The sequence below is a fragment of the Lemur catta genome, chromosome 16 (assembly GCF_020740605.2).
Source record: "Lemur catta isolate mLemCat1 chromosome 16, mLemCat1.pri, whole genome shotgun sequence".
NCBI classification, from domain to species: domain Eukaryota; kingdom Metazoa; phylum Chordata; class Mammalia; order Primates; family Lemuridae; genus Lemur; species Lemur catta.
In genome coordinates, this window is record NC_059143.1 from 11,429,653 (window position 1) to 11,453,583 (window position 23,931).

At 42.6% G+C, this 23,931-nt stretch overlaps 1 protein-coding gene and 1 non-coding gene across 2 annotated transcripts in view; one reads left to right on the plus strand and one right to left on the minus strand.

The window, feature by feature from the left end:
• Window positions 1-21,408, plus strand: part of LOC123621701 (disks large-associated protein 1-like) — a 168,634-nt gene extending 147,226 nt beyond the window's left edge. Inside the window, exons 5-7 of the mRNA XM_045527613.1 lie at window positions 15,657-15,840; window positions 19,306-19,538; window positions 21,110-21,408. Of these exons, the coding sequence (XP_045383569.1) occupies window positions 15,657-15,840; window positions 19,306-19,538; window positions 21,110-21,408 (716 nt within the window). The remainder of the gene's footprint in view (window positions 1-15,656; window positions 15,841-19,305; window positions 19,539-21,109) is intronic.
• LOC123621986 lies at window positions 10,529-10,652 on the minus strand. The gene has a single exon (XR_006729364.1). It is a non-coding gene; the product is annotated as a small nucleolar RNA SNORA42/SNORA80 family (small nucleolar RNA).
• Window positions 21,409-23,931: the final 2,523 nt, after the last annotated feature.

The following is a 23,931-nucleotide window of genomic DNA, read 5'->3' on the forward strand; positions in this document are numbered from 1 at the left end:
ATTGTCTGCCAGCTGAAATTGCTCCTTAAATGTACGAAATGCAAATCCTTGCCAGAAGTGCCAAGGGGTGCACACTCTTGGGAGACTGGTCAGGAAGGGAAGGGCCACGGGCTCACTCCTTCTCCCTGAGGGAGCGATGTTGCGGATAAAGCAACGAGAGACACGGAATGGCTTTTCTCTGCTCTCCTCTCAGAGGATTTTGGGTTTTCATTATTTAGACAATTTACTTACACTTTCTGCATCAGTTTGTGTCCCCCACAGGTCTGCCTTTCCTAAGACCCTTCCCAAACACTCTGGAGGCTCCCAGAGTTCGAACAACAGGATTGCCAAATAAAATCTGGGTCATGCAGTTAAATTTGAATTTCAGGTAAATGGTAAATAATTCTGTAGTATAAGCATATCCCAAATATTGTGTGGGAAATACTTATACTACAAACTATTTGTAGTGTTTGTAGTATTTGCTAAAATCCAACAAGCCTGTCAGAGCAGGAGATGTGTGGGGCCTGAGACGGTGTCCTGTGTTGTTCCATATAGAATCGGAGGGGCTTGAGCTGGAGGTCCTGTGTGGGAGACCACCCAAAACAGGGAGAAGTGAATAAAACCTGCACAGAAGTGATTGCATCTGCTCCTCCTTGGGCTCCATGAGTCTTGTCCTAAGTATTAGGCCACCTCCACCTGCAGTTCTTTGGATAGGAAGGCTCCATGCTTCGCTGGCCCTGCAAGGACTTAAGGGCAGGAAGCTGTGACTTCCTCCTGGGACTGGTGACACATGAAATGCCAGGGTTTTTACACAGGGCAGCTGTGGACTTCACCCTTAATCATTAAACTAAACATGATGTAAGAACTTCACAGTTGTGGGAAAATAAACAGCTTAAGTACTAAAACATTATAGTAGATACTAATCAAGTATGCATGTCAGATATTTAAGAGTGCAACTTTATGAATTCCAATATTACCTTTCACACTTTCTCCATGCCACAGACTTGTTCTTTTGAAATAATTTATAATTTTATGATATAATAATGTTACTGGCCTCCAGGTAGAGGTTTTTCTAAGTCCTTGGTGTTCATCACAGAAAAGAATTTCAGGATGCACCACGTAAGCCAAGCAAAAGAAAGCTTTGTTGAAAGTGAAAGTTCACACTCAGGGAGGAGAGTGGACAGGCTTGAAAAGAACAGCCGCACCAGAGGAAGTGGTTTTAGATCTTCTGTAGTCTTACTAATCAAGGGGAGGAATATTCAAAGGCCAGAGGGCTGGCTTTCATTAAGAATTTGGGTAATAATTCCTAGAATTGGGTTTCCTCCCATTTTCATACTTTATATGGTTGTTATGGAACTGTCATGGTGATTTCAAGAGCAGAGATATTTTAAAGCTGTAATAATTCCTAGAATTGGGTTTCCTCCCATTTTCATACTTTATGTGGTTGTTACGGAACTGTCATGGTGATTTCAAGAGCAGAGATATTTTAAAGCCACAATGTCAATGATACTGTAATTAGCCAAAGTTCATGGAAGGTGGCAGAGGGAGCTGACAAGGCTGTTGAAGCCAGTCCTTGCCTGCCTTGTCAGCCCCTCTATTTAGCTTCTGCTTAAGGTCGTTTGACACCTGCACCTGATCTTCAAGCCCCTGCGTCTGGTCTCAGCCCTGTCTTCCAGTCTCCTACGCTAACAGTAAGGTTCAATGTCCTTCATGCTGCACCCCCCACCATTTCTGTGTGCTGTTTCTCTCTGTCACACACACACAGTTTCCTTTTCTCTCTCACATGATCTCAGTACTATCATAGTAATTTTCTTCTTCCACTGGTTTCCTTCTTACATCGAATCAATTATAACTTCCTGTAGAAAATGCAGAAAATTGATTTTCTCACAGGACCTACTAATTTTGAAAGAATGTGTTCATCTGTGAAAATTGGGAAATGATTTTGCTCTAATTTTACTGATTTTCCACATGTATACAGGTCAAGTGTACATCCAGGTCTAGCAGGACTGGATGTAGATTTCTCCTTTTGCTTCTCTTCCTTTGTTCATTATTCTTAGATACAACAGATTCCATTTTTCCTAAACTCCCCCTTGCTCTGAAAAAATTCTTCATTTTTGTCAACTGCAATTATGAGATATAACTTTTCCCCACAGCAATTCACGTTATGAGTCTTTGATTTGGGGGCGAGCCAATTTTAATTGTTCACATTTTCAGCAAAATATACTATTAAGGCTTTTTCTTCCAGCCTTGTCCTTTATTCATGGCAGAATGAAATCACAAGACAAAAGTCCACAAAAAAGTCTGATGCCACATAAGTCATGAAGATGTGCTCAGCTCTTGCTATGAGCAGGTGAGCGAGGATGAATGGAGACATTTCAGCCAATCAGGGCAAATTAGAAACAGAGTTAGCGAATGGCTTATAGTTATGCTTCCTTGGATTTCTTGACTTCTTGGCTTATCTAACTATAATAGAATCTTACATTCTCTCAGCCTGCAATCTACTCCAAGCACCCAGATCTCTCTCTCTATCCAGTAGATTCAACAAGTTTTCATTTAAACCACTGTACCTGGGACTATTAGGTTAAGACTAGAACTACTATAGGAAAGTAAAATTAAAAAGTGAGGCAGTTAATATCATGACTATGAAAAACGTGCACTCTTGCCACAATTATCAGAATATTTTGGGTAAAAGTAGAACCCGATACTGGAAATATACCCAGACTTCCAGAGTACTGGATTAAACATGCCTCTTATGGACTATACTGATACAATTTTATGCATTTAAGAGTGAGTTTTCTTTTTACTTCCTATGTTGAACATTTTTTAGGACCTACCAAAAGCATTATCACATGGTAGCTAAGCAGACTTGTATCTAGTGATTCCAGTAGCCTGAATAGGCAGACACATTATATAATAATCATAAGTGGATACACACCAGGAAAATATAGACACACACTCGTAAATATATAGGAAAAAACATCAGAAAGGACACAAAATAAATCGTTCGCAGTGGTTACCTACCAAGTAGTAGGTGAGGGGAGTCACATGGTAAGGTGAGAGGGGGATTTTTAAAATAAGCATTTATGATTTCAAAGCTAATTTAATATTTGGATAAAAATAATACTCTTTGACAGAAATAGACAAACTGTCATGATATATGATTCTCGGGTCTTTTAAGAAAATTCTTCTCTTCGAAATTACAAACTTTTCAAAGAAGCTTTATGTGGCAATAATGTAATTTTTATAAAGAGTAAGTTCATTTGCCACACTCTTGGTCTTAAAGTTTGGCCTGTGTGCTATATGATTCTTTTATTGGGGGACCTCGTAAAGGATGATGGAGTTGAACTGGTCTCCTTTCCTCCACATTGCCACCCAGGAAGGGAAGTGAGGACCAGGGTACAATGTCCCCCTTTGAAAGCAGCAGCATTTTCCAACCAGGGAGTCAACAGAGTTCGTCCCCTTAGGTGTGGCTTGGGACCACAGTTACAGCAGTATTTTCAGTTTGATTTTTCTAATGAGAGAGATCATATTTTCCCCTAAATTGAGACAAAGTCTTCCATATTCCTACTTGACACACTCTCCCATTCCTGGCAGCTCTGATACATTTACTCAAGCCCGGCTCAATATAGCAAAAGCAGTTAATCTGTTGGTCATTTGAGGTCAGGGCTAACATTCAGAGGGCTCCCTGACAGGTGTGGGTCTTCATTCCCAGTCACCCCATCCACGACACCACATCTAACCTACCTTCGTGCACCCTACACTCTAATCCCGTACACCATGCTCTGCACTACCACGCACACACAAACCCTCAACACATAAGATGCGGAGCAGAATAACATTAAGATGATAATTTATATTTGCACATGCACAGTAGGCATTCAACCATGGAGGAAGAAAGGAGTGAGAAACAGAAAAATACTTCAGTATTCCACAAACCACATAAGCAACAGATGATTAAACAATCAAGGTGGCTTTCCTAGGGGAAATAGCATTGCTAGTGCAACAAGTTGAATCATAAAATATTAGCAGTGGGAGAAATTTCTACATAATCTAGTCCAGTGGTCTGCAAACTACAGCCTATGGGACAAATGCAACCGCTGCCTATTTTTGTGAGTCAGGTGTCGTGGGACGCAGTCACACCCATCCGTTTACCTTCCTCTCTAGCTGCTTTTGCTCTTTAACAACAGGCCCACAAAGCCAAAAATATGTATTATCCGGCCCTTTACAGAAAAAGTCTGCTGTGCCCATCTAATCCATTGAAGCTACTTTAAGGTAAGAAAACTAAGGCCCAAAGCGGTGGGCCTCTAGCTGGAGGCAAAGTTGGAATAAAAAACCCGGGTCTCCCAGCAAACAGCCCTTTGTTCCCCTGGGGCCCAGCTCTACCAATTATTTATTGCATGATTATGAAGTTAACCTGAACTTCAGTTTCTTCATGTGTAAAATGAGATTATAATGCTGCTCCTCTTACCAGAATTAATGACCATTTTTGGAGAATTCTTAGAGTTCAGAGAAAGCGCACTTCTTTCTGCCAAGCACTAAGTTAATTAATAGATCCTTTTTACAAAGCAATGAGGGAAAGGTTCAGAAGTCCAAGGGACAGATATCAATCAGAAGCTTTTTGAACAAAGGATCTTTCTTCTCTATTCAAGATAAAATCTCCTAATAAATGTTCGGATATTGCCTGGACTGGTTCCTTGTTCCTCTGCTAATGAGATTTACTTCTCTGAATCTCTGCAAGTAGAATGGAGACATCCACTTAGTTCCACTGCTGGAGTCTCAGACAAAAAAAAAAAAAAAGCAAGATTTGTGGCACAGCCTCTTGCGACATAACTTGTCCTTGTCAGCTTTTACGTCTGAGAAAACTGAACAGTGATAATTTTCAGAAGACTTTTGGTTATAACTCTTCCTCTTTATTTTGGGAAACTTGAGGTGGGATTTCTCAATACTCTTAATATTATGAAGTCATAAAAATGAAAAAGTTCTGTCAGACGTAGAGCAAGATTTAAAATCTGAAGAACACCGTGTGCTTTCATCTCCTCCAGTTGTTTTGAAGTCTATAAATCATCTCTTGGGAAGGGAGTGCCCAGCCTTGGGGGCCACACTCTGTAGGCAGCCAACAAGTCCACCTTCGCCCACAGGAGGGGTGTCACACGGCAAATAGTGAAGGGATTCCAGAAGTTTCTGGCACACTGGTCTTTAGAGTTGTTGTGAAGTTCAGATCAGATCATTGATAAGGAAGCACTATGTATGTTACAAATCAGAATGCCTGTACCTGGGCTTTGCTTTGAAATCTCTCAATCTGGCTTAGTTTAATAATAGTCATAATAGCTAACTTCTGAGCACTTAGTATTTGACAAGCATTATGAACAAGCTGCATAGATTATCTCATGTAATCCTAATGAACTATTTCATGTAATCCTAATGAATACATGTATAACATGTCTGTGATATTATCATTTTCATCATAAAGAAAAAAATTAAGGCCAGGCAAGGTGGCTCACACCTGTAATCCTAGCACTCTGGGAGGCCGAGGCGGGAGGATCACTCGAGGTCAGGAGTTCAAGACCAGCCTGAGCAAGAGTGAGACCCCGTCTCTACTAAAAAATAGAAAGAAATTAACCGGACAACTAAAAATATATAGAAAAAGTTAGCCGGGCATGGTGGCGCATGCCTGTAGTCCCAGCTACTTGGGAGGCTGAGGCAGGAGGATCGCTTGAACCCAGGAGTTTGAGGTTGCTGTGAGCGAGGCTGATGCCACGGCACTCACTCTAGCCCGGGCAACAGAGTGAGACTCTGTCCCAAAAAAAAAAAAAAAAGAAAAAAAATTAAGATTTAGTGAGTTTATACAACTTGACCAGTCTTTACAGCTAGTAAGTAACAGAGCAGGCTCAAATTCTCCCTGTAATCAATACATATTCTGAATATTTCAGTATACTCTGAAATAATTTAATACAAATCTGTTTCTACAATGAGTGGCCTAGGAGCTTTTTTCCTTTCCTTCTTCCCTTCACAAATAAATATCCATTTAGCTTCTGCTATGTTTTAAACCTATGTTTTTCATAAAAATTTTTGAAAACCTCTCTGCTTTAAAGAAATTTTTGCTCACATATTATTGACATGGTCTCTCATGTTGGTTTCTCTGTGAAATGTCTGTGCAAAGCTAAAAATGTACAAAATAGAGAGACATTAAAATGAATAAAGAAAAAGCCTTTAAAAAGAAAATCCTCCCTGGGTTTAAAATTTCGTAATATACTTTGTCATTTTGACATTATGACAGATTTAAAAGATCCAATATCCAATCCCCTAATCTAGTCATGGTGTTGTCGGGCAGCACTCAATGGAAAAAAGAATTTTTGCCAACTCATGTGTAAACTAAGCGGGTGGCAAATTCTGCTTTGTGACTGATGAAATGGTCAGGGGTCCCTGCCCCCAGGTCATGTAAAAAATCCCGCGATAATTTAATTCCCATCTGCGTGTCCCTTGACTGAGCTGCAAAGATGCGAGCAATTCATGACCCAGTTACAACGGTCAGTCAGAAAACACAAACTGGAAAATCAGGCTCCTTCCATGTGAATATTTATTATATGACAAATTCCTCAAAAAAAATGATGTGAAAACATAAGACCTAAAAACTCTTTTTTATCTTCATGGTACCTCCGTAGATACTTCTGTGCTGGAAGAAACTGCCCTTTTTTAAGCCTTCCTAGTGCAGAGTTCTCTGTTCCAATTCGTATTGAACTTAAGAAACATAGCAAAGACTCAGCAATTAGAAACCATACATATATAAAAAGTTGGACAACTCTGTGATCACTACACTGCCACTTTGGGAGCAACATTGTTTAGCTCCAGATGGGAAATCCGAGGCTTCTGTTACTCCTGCCATTGACTTTCTGTCAAGCTTTCAGGGCAAACCTTTCCTTCTGCCAAAGGTGCTTGATTAAAAACTGAGAAGGGCCGGGCGTGGTGGCTCACGCCTGAGGCAGGTGGATCCTTTGAACTCAAGAGTTTGAGACCAGCCTGAACAAGAGCAAGACCCCGTCCCTACTAAAAAAATAAAAGGAAATTAGCAGGACAACTAAAAATACATAGAAAAATTAGCCAGGCGTGGTGGCACATGCCTGTAGTCCCAGCTACTTGGGAGGCTGAGGCAGGAGGATGGCTTGAGCCCAGGAGTTTGAGGTTGCTGTGAGCTAGGCTGACGCCACCGCACTCTAGCCTAGGCAACAGAGTGAGATTCTGTCTCAAAAAATAAAAAATAAAAAAAAACTGAGAAGACCAAAATGAAGAGTACCATGATTTTACCATATTGACATTTGAAACATTCTTATATTTATTTTAATGACAAATCAATGATCATGTAACTGTTAACACTCTGAAAGTTTTCTGTGCCATCTGCTGGTGTTCTACTGACATGCAAATTCTATCAACATACAAGAAGAGAATTTTTCCTTTCTGTTTTTAATTTTTTTTTCATAGAGATGGGGTCTTGCTATGTTGCCCAGGGTGATCTGGAACTCCTGGCTTCAAATGACCCCAAAGTGCCTCAGCCTCCCAAAGTGCTGAGATTACAGGTGTGAGAGTACACCACATCTAGACTTTTTTTTTAACCTTTTCTTTCAATTATCAGTGTCATTAAGAATACTAACTCTAATAACTTCTAATTAAACTTATAGGAGAAAATAACTAGTGTAAATTATCTCTAAATATATGACAACTTGTCAAAGTTTAATTAGTTTTTATTCCTAAAATAGTTTATGACTTCAAGGGGAATACATAATATTATTAAAATTAATATTGCTTAACCAGTTTTGTGCTTTAGAGATGTGTCTCTGACAAGAGGCATCAGATCTGATTGAGACAAAAGCTCATCCCGAATTTCTGGATAGGATTGCTGTCCTCTCTCTCTTTAAAGCCAGCTTCGAATTTCCTTTTCATCTAACATTCTTATTGTTCCATTACATGTTTTCTTCCATGATGAAATTTTAAAATTTAAGAAAATCAGTTAGTCCATATCATCCAGTACATTGCTTCTGAAAAACCTTTCTCTCGTCTAAAATGAGTATTATGGCCACAGAATCATAATAAGACTTTAATGTTTGCTTTTATCATTTTCAAGACACTTCATTCCATCATCTTTTATTTTTATCTTTTTATTTAGAAATAATTATAGAGTTACAGGAAATTACAAAGATATGTAGAGAGGTTTCTTGTACCCCTTATGCTGTGTCCCCCAACAGTTACATCTGGGATAACAGTAATAAAATATCAAAACCAGGACATTGACATTATTACATGTATATGAATAGTTCATATTTGACCACATGGACTCCTGGGACCACCATTATTACCAAGATACAGAATTGTTCCATCACCACAAAATCTACTAGTATCCACATGTTGCCAGTTTGAAGGAAGTATAGAAACCTTACCTCCCTTCAAGTCTGTTTGCCCTCTGCCATTTATAATTATCTTAAATATTTCCTATGTACACATTAAGAACCACATCATACAACGTTATGCTTTTTGCTTCAAATGTCAAATAGAATGTAGAAAATTTCACAGAAGAAAAGTGTATTTTATTTACTCATATTTTGTACCAAATTGCCAAATTTGGGAAATTTGCAGCCATTATTTCCAGGCTACTTTTTCACTCCCATCCTTCTCCCCTCCTTCCGAGATTCCAGCGACACAAATGGCCACAGCTCCCTCAGTGGGGATTTTGAGTAGGGTGGTTTCTTTGGAAGACCATGTAGGTGGGCAGGCACTGTTTCATCTATATTACATGACATCATCTGCCTGTTGAACACAAAAATAATTCTTTCCACACCTACAGTTCTACAGATGCCCCACCGAACACAACCCAGCTTTCACAGGGACAGCCACAAAGGGCAGACCAGCCAAAGTTACATTTAGCTACTGTATCCTGCATACTGTGCCTCATTAACTTCCTATCATTCTGCAACCTGTGGGCTAAATTACATAATTTTTTTAAGTGCCCGACTACTGTGGCACAAAAGCAAACCAAAAACTAAACAATCTTGATTTTTTAAAAGAAGACAATCCTCGAGGACAGCTGTACCCACGTCCTTCAAATAATCTAGGATGATTTAAGTAGCATATCAAGTCAGAGTTGAACTTGATTAGAACACAACTTGTCTTTAAAAATAATACTGATACCAGACATTCTCTATTTACATTGCTTATGGAATTGCCTTGTGTTTGTTAAATTCAAATGGCAGCTACATTAATATCTTTTCTGGTTTTATTGACAGTGCATTTACTGGATCCCTTTAAATAAAAAGAATGTTGATGCAAATCCAGGTAAAATTGACACAAATTAAAACAACTTTTTTTAATTCAAAAATCAGTGATCTGAAACATGAAAAGCTGTTCATCAGGAAAGAGAGAGAGAAAGCCACACTCCAAAAGCTCTTAACACTTTCTAAAATGCCTAAATCAAGAGAATGAAAGCCCTTGACTTTGGCATGTCTTGAAGTCCCTGCCACTCTTACATAAAGTCTCGGTTTCTATCTTATGACCCAGCAATCAGTTAAAGAGTTTAAATACCCCTAATTTATAGCTTTGCAATGGTTCAGCAATTAGCCATTTAAACACAAATCTACAATTCTTGCACATAGGATTTGTTCCATGAATATTTGTTGATTAATAGGTGAAAATGGGCTGGGCACGGTGGCTCATGCCTGTAATCCTAGCACTCTGGGAGGCTGAGGCGGGAGGATCGTTTGAGCTCAGGAGTTTGAGACCAGCCTGAGCAAGAGAGAGACCTGTCTCTACTAAAAATAGAAAAATTAGCCAGGCATGATGGCGCAGGCCTGTAGTCCCAGCTACTTGGGAGGCTGAAGCAGGAGGATCACTTGAGCCCAGGAGTTGGAGGTTGCAGTGAGCTATGATGACACCACTGCACTCTACCCGGGGCAACAGAGTGGAAATAAAACAAAAAAGGTGAAAATGTCTGATTTCCTCAGGAAATTTGCTGCTCCAGTGAATGCTGAAAGCTTCTGGGATGACTCCAACCTCTCCACAAAAGTAGAAAATTCTTTACTTTTTCTCATGCACCTAAAAATAAACCACTTCACTTTAGAGAGACTGGGATGGCCATGTCCCCCCCCCAAACCATTTTGAGGAACAAAGTTTCAATAATTTCTTACCTGGAGGAAAGAACCTCAAGAAATGGTGACAGTAAGAATCAACGAGACTGGTAAGAGTTAACCTCTGCAGGTAAAGGCTCCCATCTCACTCTGTTGCCCAGGCTGGAGTGCAGTGGAGTGATCACAGCTCACTGCAACCTCCATCTCCTGGGCTCAGGTGATCCTCCTGCCTCAGCCTCCTGAGTAGCTGGGACTACAAGAGTGAGCCGCCACACCCAGATAATGTTTTTCTATTTTTCATAGAGACGGGGTCTCACTCTTGCTCAGGCTGGTGTCGAATTCCTCCTGGCCTCAAGCAATTCTCCCACTTCGGGCTCGCTAAGTGCTGAGATTACAGGCATGAGCCACTGATCCTGGCCTACACAATTCTCTTTTTTTTCCACCGTGCAACCCACTTCAGTGCCAGCAGCCTACAGGCACAGAGTTCAGGGCCACAGTTTGCTCTGTCAGGGGGCACCACGAGAGGCCCAAGAGAACGGGCCTGTCAAAAATCCAAAACCATGCATAACATAAATATCCTTTCTGGTTTTTCTAGCTTTATTTTAAAATGTATCATATTCTTCATATTCAGAAATACCAGAGCACTATGAAAGACTCGAAAGATACTGATAAGCTCTAAAGCTGCTGGGACAGGGATCTCTTCCCTATTTTAAATCTCCATTAAAAACAAAAAACAATAAAAACTCCCACTCTTTGCTTGCATCCATCCGAGATATAGGATACAACCCAAGCCAAATGTCAGACTCTAAAAAGGTTTTAAATGTTTGTTATTTTTTTTTTGCCTCTAATTCCCTTCTGTAAATCTGTTCTGCAGAAATTATCTGAAACAAAGGAAAGATTTATAGACAAAGATGTTTTCTATAGCGTTATCTATGATGGTGAAAGATTTGAACAGCTTTTATTAGGGGCGAATATTTGTCTATCAGGAGGGAAAAGGTTAAGCAAACTGTGGAATATCCGCTTCAATGGACTATTAATCCAACTGTAAAATTTATGTTTAGAAAGAGTTTATAATAAGATGGGTGGTGGAAAACTTTGGATACTATATCAAGCTAGCAATCTATACTACACTGAAGCAGAATCCATTTTGGACATACACACATAGTTCAGAATGTCATGAAATTGTGCCCAGAAAAAAAATAATAAGCTGGAAGGAAAAGCACTAGAATGTTAAAGTGGTTAACTTTGATATTGGAACCAAAGATCGTTTTGTTTTTTCTTTATACTTTATTTTCAAAATGGTCTATAGGGTGCATGTTTTACTTTTGTAATAAAAAATAACTTTATTTTCAAAAAAGAAATAGCTAACATTTCATGGTTAGGGTGCTATTTGGAAGCAATATACACCTCATGTCAGCATATCCTTCAGGTTTCACCTATTTTCTTGTAGTTTTCTTGACTAAATGAAGTCTCTTGGGTTCAGCGGTTAGACAGGATCATTGAAGATGCTCTCTAGAAAGATGCTGCCTTGTTGGGGTTGTTATCTAAACATACAATATCTCCTTCTAGGAAGAAATTCTTAAAAATAATAATAATACATTTTTTAAAAGATCCTTTGCTTTTCTTAACTCACAGTGGTAGCAGGTGAGGTTTTTATAGATTTCATAGATTTTTTGCTTCCCCCTTCACATGTCAGAGGCAGTTAATTTGCAAACCACAGCTGCAGGTGGTTTTCAAGGAGAAGGGAGTTCCGGACAAAGGAATAAAGCTACATAAAACCAGCTTATGGTATCTTTAAAAACCTTAAATCCGTGCCTTTGTAGTCCTTACTGCGACAAAGGCTCAGCTCTCAGGGGCGCTCCTGCAGTTGTCCCTGTGTTCTAGCCAGAAAAGCTCCCCAAGCAATTATGGTGAGAAAAAGGTTTCTATCACAGCCACGATCTAATATAATACCGTAGGCCACCTGTGTTTTCAGAAAGGGGAGAACTCTTTCTGAAACGTAAAAAGTAAAGTGCCGAGTGGCATTGTGAAGAGTTGTGGCAAATCATCATCATTGTTACTCACGAAGAGAGAAAGCGATGTTGGCAGGCCTACACTAAAACAGTATTAAGAGGCCACGCTTCATGCGTCAAAGCGATAAAACAAAGGATGATGCTTTTTCAACCACCCGAGAGCCTCGGTGCCGTGCTCTGCTAGAAACGGTGTTGCCGGGTTAACTGGAGACATTCTTTGCAGCATCTGCCTTTCCATTCTCAGACCTCATTCTTGACTTGTCCTTCACCTCCCCTTTTCAAAATTCTTTTCCAGGGAGAACTCAAAGGCACTTGGCCATTTCTCACCCATCCCAACAGCTGCTCTGGGGGAAACTTTAGAGAAAGTGAAACTAGCCGTGCTAACCAATCTTCTGTTTTCTGACATATGTTCCTCTGGAACTCTGTTTGAGGGAACATGGCACGAACGAGAGCCCAGAAATAAGCAGCTGGGTTTCCTCCATTTGTATGGTTGTGCTGCATTGGACAAGACCACTATAGGCTGGTGTTTTCCAACCCAGATCTTGTAGGACACGTTACTCCAGCAGCGTTGTGAAGCCTTCATCTAACAGAAAGACAAAATACATCTGCTGTGTCGTCTGCTGAATTTTAAAACCCACATACATCAGTCAATACTTTCAAACCTCGTAGTAGATCTATAGCATTCAAGCTGAATGTGTGTAACAAGGATTTCCACCAAAGATGATGAGCAAACGGAAGCTTGTTTCTAGCCTTTTGCTTTAGGGTTTTGCCGTGAACTTTCATGATAACTGTACGTTTTAATCTAGAGCCTTCTACCAAGGGTTGTACCTCCATCCACTCATCCACAACCACTTGTTGTGTTTGAGAAACAATTGACTATTTAAACCTGTATGTTCCCAAAAACAACTCTTCTTGGTTTTAGTTTCATAATGGGATAGCCCTAAACTATCTTAGAAAGCCATGCATGGTTTTGCTTTGCTTCCAGAAAAAGACCTAATGGGATTATATTACTGAACAGGACACACATAGCTCTCTCCCCTTATACTGGTTCTGAATCAAAATTATGTTTTGTTTTGTTGTTTTTGTCTAAAAAAAGGGAGGAGATTAAGAAACTTGTGGTACTCAGAGAAAGTTCTTTCTAAAGAAGTTATTTCTGATGTTAACACCACACCTCCAGAAACATTTGGACAGAATTGGTTGATCAATTCTGCTTCCTGGGGCTGTGTCCTCTGAATCTGCTGTGAGGAGACGTGGGTGTTTCAGAATAGGGCAGAATCCTGAGAGTGTCCCCACTTGGTTGCCTGTTTTTCTATATAATTTGAAATGGTAAATCATCCTCAAAACCTTTTACTTTTGGGTTTCCCATATGTTCAAATGTGGGTTCTCTGCGTGGCAGTCAGACTGTGGCCACCCACTGAACATCTGCAGGGCACCAGCTCTCCTGGCACTCTGTCTCACGAATGCCAGGCCTCTATATTGCACAAGTGTCACACTTCGTATCCGAGGAAGGGCCACCAGATACATGTGATGTACTGGAGGTATGATCAGGTAGGATACCTACAGCAAACTGAGTTCTGAGAGTAGAAATATAAGCAAAAGCATAATTCATCCACTTGCCACTTGTTACCTCTGCCTCCACCAAGCATGACTCCATCCCATACCATATGCCTTAATTTTATCCCAAAAGGCAATTTGCACATACTCATGCTTCCAACTACTAACAAGCTACTGTAACATTTATCCATTTCCCCTTTTAGACTGAAGCCTCCCCCAGCTGGACAAATCTTTCCAATTCCTGCACAGACCCCAGCTGTCTAAGTGATGCTTCTGCAGGCCTTCAACTCTACCTATCCTGGATTTACCCTGACCTCATCCTTACCATTCCTTGCTCCTAATCTTCTCAGTTGTGTTAATGTCGGCTTTTGTAGGTTATGGTACCTATTCCATGTTCTGGAAAAGGTGAGTGAGGGTCCAATCAGTTGCAGCTGTGCAAACTCTAGCTCAGCTGATCAAGCTGTGAATGGTGGTGAAGAAGCGTGGAGAAGGAGAAAGAGTAGAATGGTCTTGATTCCAAGTTAACCCAGATTGTACTTGTTGATGGTTCAGGTTCCATCTTGTGTATACAGATCTCCCAATAGCCAGTGTCTGGTTCTTGCACCAAGGCACTGTTTTATGAGGATTAATCGAAGAGAATAACAACTTTAAAGGTCAATAGTAGATCTTTTGCAATTCACTATGTCCCACCCCATCCATCCGAGCACATCTGAAGGATAACTCCGTAAAGAAAAGTGTATCACTAGGACTACTTTGCTGTCTCATGAGTTTGCCTTTCAAACTGGGTGAATTGCTTGGAAATGAATTGGTTCTGCTTCTGTCTTTGTGCACCTGCTTAAACTTATAGTCCTGCTAGCTGCAAAAAGTAGTAACTGAAGCACTTTAAAACCTGTGATCACCTCCTTCATTACCCTTATTCACTGCTGGAGACCCCCACGATTGCAGCGGCAGGGAGCCAAGGAATGATCAGAGGGGCAGTTCTGGGGTCTGACATGCTCTTGCCGATAATTAGCTCTCCACCCCCTGCCATTGGACACCCCACTTAGCTCCCTTCCATAGGCCTGCTGGAAATCAGAGCCTATTTGTTACTTGGAGAGAATAACACAAGAGGCCGTTATCAGCTCTTAATAACTGAGGGTAAATAATTCCATGAGATCTTTCTCTAAGGAGGGCCCTGTGGGAGTTAATGGGGCCAGGGGAGAAGCATGACCCCAAGTAAGACTTTCCAGTAGGAAACCTTAGGTGCCCAGGAGCTTGAGGGCCTCCTCCAAGTGCAGCAGAGACACTGTGCGCCTAGGAGGGACGGCCAGGCCAGACAAGGGGAGCTGCCCTGCAGCTGACGCTGCCCCTGTGTCCAAAGTCCAGCCCCGCTGCCACAGTGGCACTGGTCTGACCCCCACTACAGTCTAGGCTGTCTTCCTCCTCTTCCAGAACAGTCAAGAAACGAGGTGGGGCTGCACTGCTCGAGAGGGACTGGGAGGGCAGTGAGCGCAGTGAGATGCACATTCAGTAAGTGTTCATTCGTGTCACCACACCAAGTCTGAGCGGGAGACTTGGACCACTTTTGGGTTTTGATCTTTAAATATTCTCACCTGGGCGGGTATTTTTTGTTTGTTTTACATTTATTTTTGTTCTAATAGACCAACGGGGCATAAACATTTTATGAAAGGCCAATTCACCTGGTTATTTTTGAACCTGATTTTTATCATTCGTAGCAGTATGATCAGATTCCCTTTGCCGGTGAAAGCTTGAGCACTGGAGTCGATGTGAGAGAGGCATCAGGCTGTAGCTCTTACCCTCCCCAGCTATCGGCTTCTTATCAGGTTTAAATCCCTGAAACAAGAAGTGGTAGGCTCCGGGCTTGCTTTACTTTCGAGTTGACTCCTTACACTCTGGGACTGAGATCATCATATTTACAGCCAAGCCCCTGCCAGGTCTTACCCTGTGGGGCCCCTCCCGCCTCTCCAACCGCCTCTGTTGTTTCTGGGCTCTTCTGTTGCAGGCACACTGCCTCTTTCTTGCCCCCCGCCCACCGTGGCTACCCCAGCCCTGCCCTCCAGCCAGGGTGTGCTGCCTTCTCAGGACATCTGGAGCCCATTAGACCCTCACCCAGGGCACCGCAGCCCACGGGATGGGGGCTCTGACCGTCTAAAGCCCGGCAAGCCTTTCCCTGCTTTGGGGCTCTGGTACTGCAGCCCCTGAGCCTGGAGTCCTCAACACCCCCAACCCCATGTTCCCAGCCCTGTCTCATGACCACCCTGCCCCACCCCAAGACAGTCTCCTGTCCCCTGTGATGCTTTCTTTTTCTTCATGACACTTATTGCTACCTGAAGTTAGACATTCACTTGGGTAGTTGTCATTTCAGTTCCAGCCAAAGAATTTTTCTGTCTTATTCACTACTATGTCCCCAGCTTAAAGAGCAGTGACATTTATAGCAAATGCTTTTAAACATATATATATATGGCATGAATAAGCAAATGGGAACTGTGCCTTCCTCTCCATAGTCAACAACACTGTCCCTGATGGGAGCTTTTCTGGGGACAATGGGGAGACCATTGGACCAGCATCTTTAACTTTTTTAACCCATATCTCCTTTTGATAAAGCAAAAACAAAACAAAAACTCCTGTCCCTCTGCAGGGCCTGGAGCGGGGGGTGGTGTGTGAGAGGGTGGGGGTGAAAAGGGGCTCCCAACCAAAGCTACAGGGGCAGAGGAGAGTCTCTGGTTTATCAAAAAGAAGCTTGAGCCACAAACCCTTCCAATCATCTTCCCTAAATATTCCTTCCTTTTGGTAGGAGGAGGATAAGATAGTGTGTGAGATGTTTTCAGTTCATGGCAGTTTGTCTGTCCTAGTGAAATAAAAGACCACTGGGTATGTTTGGGGAGAGCCCATTGCACAGAGAAGCAGAAATCCATCTAGGTCCCAAGCTGTATATCCTAAACTTAGCCACACAAGAAGAATCACTCTATGATGGAAAGTAGCAGCTCCCTGTTTAAAATGTTACCTGTGGTCCTCACTGGCTAGAGGGATAGCAGTTATTCATCCTCAGTGGACCTGAGTTTTATTTTGTGAGCTGATTTGCAAAAGAAACCAGATTTTGGACTGTCCTGGGCCCTTGGATCTCAGAAGCAGGAGAGTATAACCGTGTTCCCATGCGGGCTACTTCCTATCCCAGTATCACCTGGGTACGGCAGTGGTGGGAATAAAGAGAAAAGAGGAATGTTACATGTTATCTAATCCTCACTCTGGCAAGCACTGAACATTTCTCTGCGCCAAACCCCAACTGCAGGCCTAAGAACCCAACACGATAAGAAATCATGCCTGCCCTGGAGGAGCTCACAGTCTAGCATGGAAACCTACACTTTCCATTTCAATGCCATGTGCTAAATCCTCATTTTTGTGCTGCTGCTTTACAGTGGGACCCAGGGCAAATGTGCACATTCTCTGCAAACTGAAAAGAGACTAAAACCCCTAGTGCAATCCATCTACAATACTACAGGACTTTATACAGTTGACATGTGCAATTGCTTTCAACTCCACTAGTGTCTTGTTGGGAACTCAACTCCAGCTCCAAGTTGGACTGAGCTAACAGTTCAGTTTTGCACTCAAATGGAGCTTATCAGATCAAGGAGCTGGCTCAGTCCTGCTCTTTGATTTACCGGTGAACAGTGAAGGATTCTTAAACTGCATCCTTCCGAGTCTTAGGAAGACTCCTAAAGGGGCATCTTTGGTAAACACCGAGAGGCTGAAGGGACCAACAGAGAATGAAAGTAGGCGCGTAGGGTGCTGGAGTGGATGTTGGGCTGCACTGCAGTTTTATTATTTTATTTAGGTCCAGGACTTGGGTTTGCTTGTGTGTCATTTACCTTCATAGTACTTACTATCATTTGCAATGATACATTTATATGAGCACTTTGAGGGAGGGTATTAATACTATGTTTGTCTTCCCATCATTGTATACCTAGTGCCTGGAATATAGTAAGTGTTCAATAGATATTTACTGGACAAATTAAACAAATAGACTTCGTGAAGTTTTTGTGTCCCATTCTTTTTAGAGAGTGGATTCACCCAAATTATAGACTTCTCAAGAGGTTTGAGGCATCTCAAAGACAGAGAAAGTTTCCAGGCACTGGAATTGGGTACTGAGCACCTGATTCTCTCTCCCCTCTTCCTTCCACTTGATAAACACCCAGGAGAGAAGCTTTAAAATCCCAAATCTGAGTTGCCAATGAGGAGTCTGGGGTGAGTCCTCCACCAAGGGATTTTTTTTTCCTTGAAGGGAAAGCTAACTTGGATCCTTTGGTATCTTTTTGTTTCATTACCATTTCCAAGTTTTAGCTCACTTACAGTTACATAAACTTTTTTATTCCTGTTGTAGGATATGCAGCAAAATTAAAAGCCGTTTTTAAGTCCAGATGCCCATCACAAACAGCTCCCCTCATCCTCCGCCAGCCCTGAAGGTGCTCGTGGAGGGGAGGAGGGGAGGCAGGAAACAGAACAGGAATCAGACATTCATGTCCTCTGCAGAGGCCCTGACAGGAAGCTGGCATCCTGAAACAGAATGTGTCTCACCCGCCCTGATACTGCTCAGGCAGTATGGGCAAAGACCACCCCATATGCTCTTCAACTTGGTGAATTCACAGCTCTGACAATAAAGACATTGTTTATATCAGTTAGGTCTGTGTTCTCGCTCAGATAGGAGTTACAAAGATGAGTTGTATATGGTTTCCACCATTTTCTCATAGTGAAAATTTGCATTCAGAATAATTGCAAAAGAGGTTGCAGCCCTGGCCAAGAAGAGGTTCATTCCACAGCAGTATCAGTCTCCTGCTCCTAAGTGCCATGTCACACCATTGCCCAGCACTGATTTTTTTTACAAGGACTTTATTCCTTTGCCTATTTAATGTGACCAAAGAGCTCCAAGGAGCCCCTCTCAATTGGACAGACATAGTCCTTGCCTTCATAGAAAATATGATTCCTGCCTTCCAGAAATGCAGCAACCATTGTAGGAAAACAGATAAATGTATCGGTGATTACAGCACATATTCTAAGTGCAATGATAAAGGTATGCACAAGGTAACTGGAGGTCCATTTTCTTCTGCCTCCCTCGAAAGCTCAAGAGAAAGTGCTCGTCCAGAGACGGGGACCTTCCCACCTCAGTCTTTCTCCTTTTCTTTTCTCAGACTGACACACGGTTACAGGGAGAGAACTTGCAGAGTCATGAAATATTAAGACATAAACTGTTTTCAGATAGGTAAGTTCCGGGTAAATATGAGATAAGCAAATAAATACTAGATCTTGGCTTACTAATTTTTTTAACATTTATGTAACGTGTACAGGCTTACTAATTAATCAGGCTCTGAACCCATTTCTTCACTGTATTCCCGTATAAACTACAACTTCATCTGTAATACCTTGGTGGCTTTCAGTTCTCCCTTGATGAATTCAGTTCTTCTCTTAAATTCCATATCAAAATTCCTTTTTGTCCCCATTCCCAAACTCCCAAGCTAGTGGCACCAATATCCTCTAGATGTTGGTGCTTTTATGAAAACCTCTCTGTCAAGTTCTCCTTCAGGGGACCCTTTTTCTACCTGGACATGTTACTTTAGTGCTTCATGCTTTCCTGATGTTTCTTGCTTATTTGCCCCCAGTAAGTTGACATACCTCTCTGATGGGAGTCCTGGCCCCTGTGATCTGTATCCAATTGTCATCTCTTCAGTTTCTCTCTGCATCCGGATCATGATCTCACTCAACAAATCGCTGATGTCACTCCGTCTCACATGTTCAAGCCCTCTTTGGGCTCCATCTCCAACCCGCTCTAGCTCAGAATTAACATTTATGTTTTCAGAGGCCCCTTATGTTCTCATACCTACCAGCACTTCGGGTAAGAGAATTTGTACCCCACTTTCCAGCATCTTCGTCTTGTCTTTGCCCTGGAGCTGTGGATGCATGCACCTTGCAGGGAGGCTCAAGGGATGGGAAGACAGAGTAGCCCATCTGTGCCCATCACCCTGCGTGCACAAGGAATGGTATTAAATGCAGGGTGGCCATTTAAAGTATCATCCAAAGTGCTACACTTTTGAGAGTGTGAAAAGGCACCATTAATAATTACAGTGGGATGTATGCACACCCTGTTTAAATAGCATTTTGAGTCTGGAATTGCGTTTAAGTTCGGGGCCCTCAGGTAAACAGTATCCTAATGCTCCTTTGCTGATAGATCAGGCAGAGTAGCATCTTATAAAGAATTACAATACAACTAAGAAAGTGTGATACATTTAGCTCCATGTTTACCAGTATATTTTAAAGAGATAAATACAAATAACTCATTCCAACTACAATACTGTACAATACCAGTACAATACTGGTTGACAAGGAGGGGTATGGGCAAAGCAAAACTGCATTTTAACCCCCTTAAGTTTCCCTGAAAAGTACTCTGCAAAGTTGAAAATGTTTCTTTCCACAAAATAAACTGAAATAATCCCTTCATTTATTTTAGATTCGTTTCAGATAGCCTTGCAGATGGTTTGCTGAAGTCATCATGCCAACAAAATCTGTTTGGCTTAAAAAATTAAAATAACCCTACCAAATTATATGTGTTTTTCTTCTAATAAAAAAAAAACCCTGAATTTCTTATTTCTATTACACTTATTCCACTCTGCATTTTGTGAACTGAACTACAGAAATAATTCCTGAGAGATACACACATTTGTCCTTCATTACCTAATTCTGGGATCCTAAAATACAGCATTATAAATGCTGACTTTTCCCCTATTTGCTTTTGCATAAATTCATGTCTGTTCACTTTACATAAGCCTGCTTCTCAAAATGTCCGCAAAAAATTAAATACTAATTTTAATAAATGCTAGAGGTATTCTTTCTTCTTCTAATTGCATGCATGCCAGCCAGTCTCCATGACATCAGCTCAGTAACAAACAGATAAAGCCCAAATTAAAAATACTTCCCTCCTGGCAAGATTCCTCTGACCCAGTGGGTTGCTCAGTTGGAAAGTGGGAAGTAGACAGGCATGAGTCACTGCGTTCTCTTAGACGTTTTAACTCAACGTTGTTTTGAGAAGATGTAAAAGGAAATCTAGCAATGGACCCCCAAAATGACCATTTCCCACTCAGTCATGAAATTCAATTTTTTCTTTATTGTGGGAAATAAGAATAATAATAATAAAAAAAAAGAATTGCCACCTCCTCCCACCCTCCACAGGGAGCCTGGTCTCGGGGCAAAGCCAGTCTTGCCAGCTGCCGGGGTCCCTGGCAGGCAGCACACAGCCTTCCCTGGGCTCTGCAGAGCGTCCTCCTCTGGAGCAGGATGAGGAGAAAAGCAGGGAGGGGACCGGCTGCCACCATCCCCTATCTGCCATCACTGTAGTCTTGTTTTTACATTTTTTAAAACATCTGTTCCTGGGTGCTTATGGGTTTACAAAGCAGTCTTAATGTTCCCCAGGGTATCATTGCCCAGATGTAGCCATGCCTGCTGCTCCGGGAACCGTACAGATTACAGGCTCTGCACGTGAAGGGGGACTTGGGGAGGAATTCGTGCAATGTGGGGCACTGAGATCCCCGAGGGACGTCTCCCCGACAACCTCGTGTGCAACGTCTCCCTCTGGCGGCGGCAGCGGTGTGTTCACAGGGAAGGAACGACCAGCATTGCCTGAAGTCGCTGCAGCTAAAACATTTCCAGAAAACAGGAACTGTGTCCGTATCTTCCGAATATGCCCCTATCTTCTAAAAGGAAACAGGTGAAAAACAGCCACTTGCTCTCTTCTGAGCACACATCCTCCTCACACTCCTGTTTCTCCAGTAGCGATCGACCGGGCCAGGCTTGCGGCAGTTCTTGCAGTCTCTCTGCTCTGTTTTCTGTGCCTGCCTAGTTCACTAGCAGACTCTTTTACTTATACTTTACAGTATTTCGTTAGACTGCTTCTCATGTTTTCTTGCCCTTCCTACTAATCCCGCCTGCCTATTTATGTATGATTGCCCAATTGCATTTGAAGTAAGCGTGGTGAAATTCAGAGCACATGAATCAAAGGCGCTCAGTGACAGGAGCTCTGGTCCTTTGCCCAGACAGCTCCAAACTTCCATCCCCGGTGATCGTGAGCCACACCTTCACCCATTTCAGAGATCCTAGAATCTGGAATAACAGACCTCAAGTGCCAATGTGCCTGGGTCCTCATCCTCCTCCCTAATCCTCTTCCCAGAATGGTCTTGTGACCCCTGGGCACAGCAGGTTGTGCCTCCTCACAAGCTCTGATCCTGCCTTCCCAGAACTGAGGACACGCCAGTGACCCTTACTTCCCTTTGTCCCAACAAGTCAGCTTCCTGCCTATTTCTAAGACCAAGTTCCCATCTTCTACCCCTTTCTGGGACTTGGATTCTGGGCCTCTGTCTCCTTACCATGTCTCTTACTGCATCCTGCATGAGCGGAGGGGCTGCAGGGGTGACAGACTGACTTTCTCTTGCCTGTCCTCCTCCTCACCTGGGGGTAGGGTCCCTGCCAATGGGCTTCTCTGACTTTTCAGTTATTAACTATTCCTAATCCAGCAGATGTGTCCTCCCAGTTGAGCCCTCTGGTTGTCCATGGAGCTTTACTTAAATTCGCCCAGCTATGTGATTGGCTCAGACACCAGCTACCTTGCTGTAACCAGTTGTTTCTAGGATGATGCGTATAGGCTCTTGCAGCCTGCCTGACTCTACCATTTCTCACACCCAGGGAAAGGTCCAGGAAGAAGCCCAGGATTCCAGAGCACCTGCACACAGGAAGTCCGTAACCCTGCCAGGCTCTACCCTGGGGGTCCATTGTTGCCTCAGTGAGAGCTTTTCTTTTGCCATCTCAGAGCAAACATACAGAGGGTGGCAATTTATGCACCTCTGGTTTTGACTTCTGGGATAACCTTTCCCTTTCTCTTGTTTACTCCAGAGAAGTAATACAATCAAGTACCGTAAAGCACACCTGCTACTTGAAAATCCAAGGCAGTCTCAGGATACTCATATATAGAGACTAACACGAACGTACACATCTCCATGTTACCCTGACACCTTGGCACACACTGGAAATCAAACAGTCACTTGCAAGAACTCTCTGTGTCTCTCTGTCCCTCACACACAGCCCATCCTATTACACCGCATCATCTCTCCCTAGGTCCATCAGGTCCTGGCTGAATTATCCCAATTTATCCTAGAGAAACAGGTCCATTTTCGCTCTGGACCCAAAATATGCCAACACAGCATCAGATGGAATCTTTCCTTCATCACCCAAAGTCCAGACTGTCTCCTGCCTCGGCCGCCAGAGCTTTTCTGCGCCAGCCTCTTCTCTACTTCAGGCCCAAGTGGCCCCCTTTGCTATTTCCTCAGCCTTTTCTTAGCTGAAACCACAGGTCCTCCAACAACTACCTATCCCTCAGGATCCCCAGCTCAACTAGCTAACACCAAATTTATCACATAAGCACGTCTCAAATCCATCTGCCTTGCCCTGCTATTTTCTTTGATTGTGCAACTTTCTCCTTCTCCTAATCCCATATTACAATTTTAACATTCTTTAGACAGTTAGGCATGGTGGCTCACGCCTGTAATCCTAGCACTCTGGGAGGCCAAGGCAGGAGGATCGCTTGAGCTCAGCAGTTCGAGACCAGCCTGAGCAAGAGTGAGACCCCATCTCTACTAAAAATAGAAAGAAATTAACTGGACAACTAAAAATATATAGAAAAAATTAGCTGGGCATGGTGGCGCATGCCTGTAGTCCCAGCTACTCGGGAGGCTGAGGCAGGAGGATCGCTTGAGCCCAGGAGTTTGAGGTTGCTGTGAGCAAGGCTGATGCCACGGCACTCTAGCCCAGGCAAGAGAGTGAGACTCTGTCTCAAAAAAAAAAAAAAAAAAAAACATTCTTTAGAAATCAGAGTCCTCAGCTGCTTGTGGGGAGGGATATGATTGCTTCGGGAAGCGGCAGCACAGGTCCATTGCTTTGCCGTGTCCCCCTTAACCAGAACACACGGACATTACAGAGTGAGGAAAAACTGAAGAATGCCTCCACCCCAGATGTGGGCAATTCGGTGATTTCTTCTCGTGCCAATGTGGTGTTTTGTTCCTCTAATGAAATCAGACAATTAGCAAACTTCAGAAGCCACCGTCAACGTACATCATCAGCCGACGCAGGCAGTGCAACAAAACACTCGCCACCAATAGGACCCTGAGATGCTAGGACTAAACGCACCCCCAGCAGCCTCTTAGCCCAACAGGGATTCCCTTGTGCTTTTTTCAATAAACAAATTT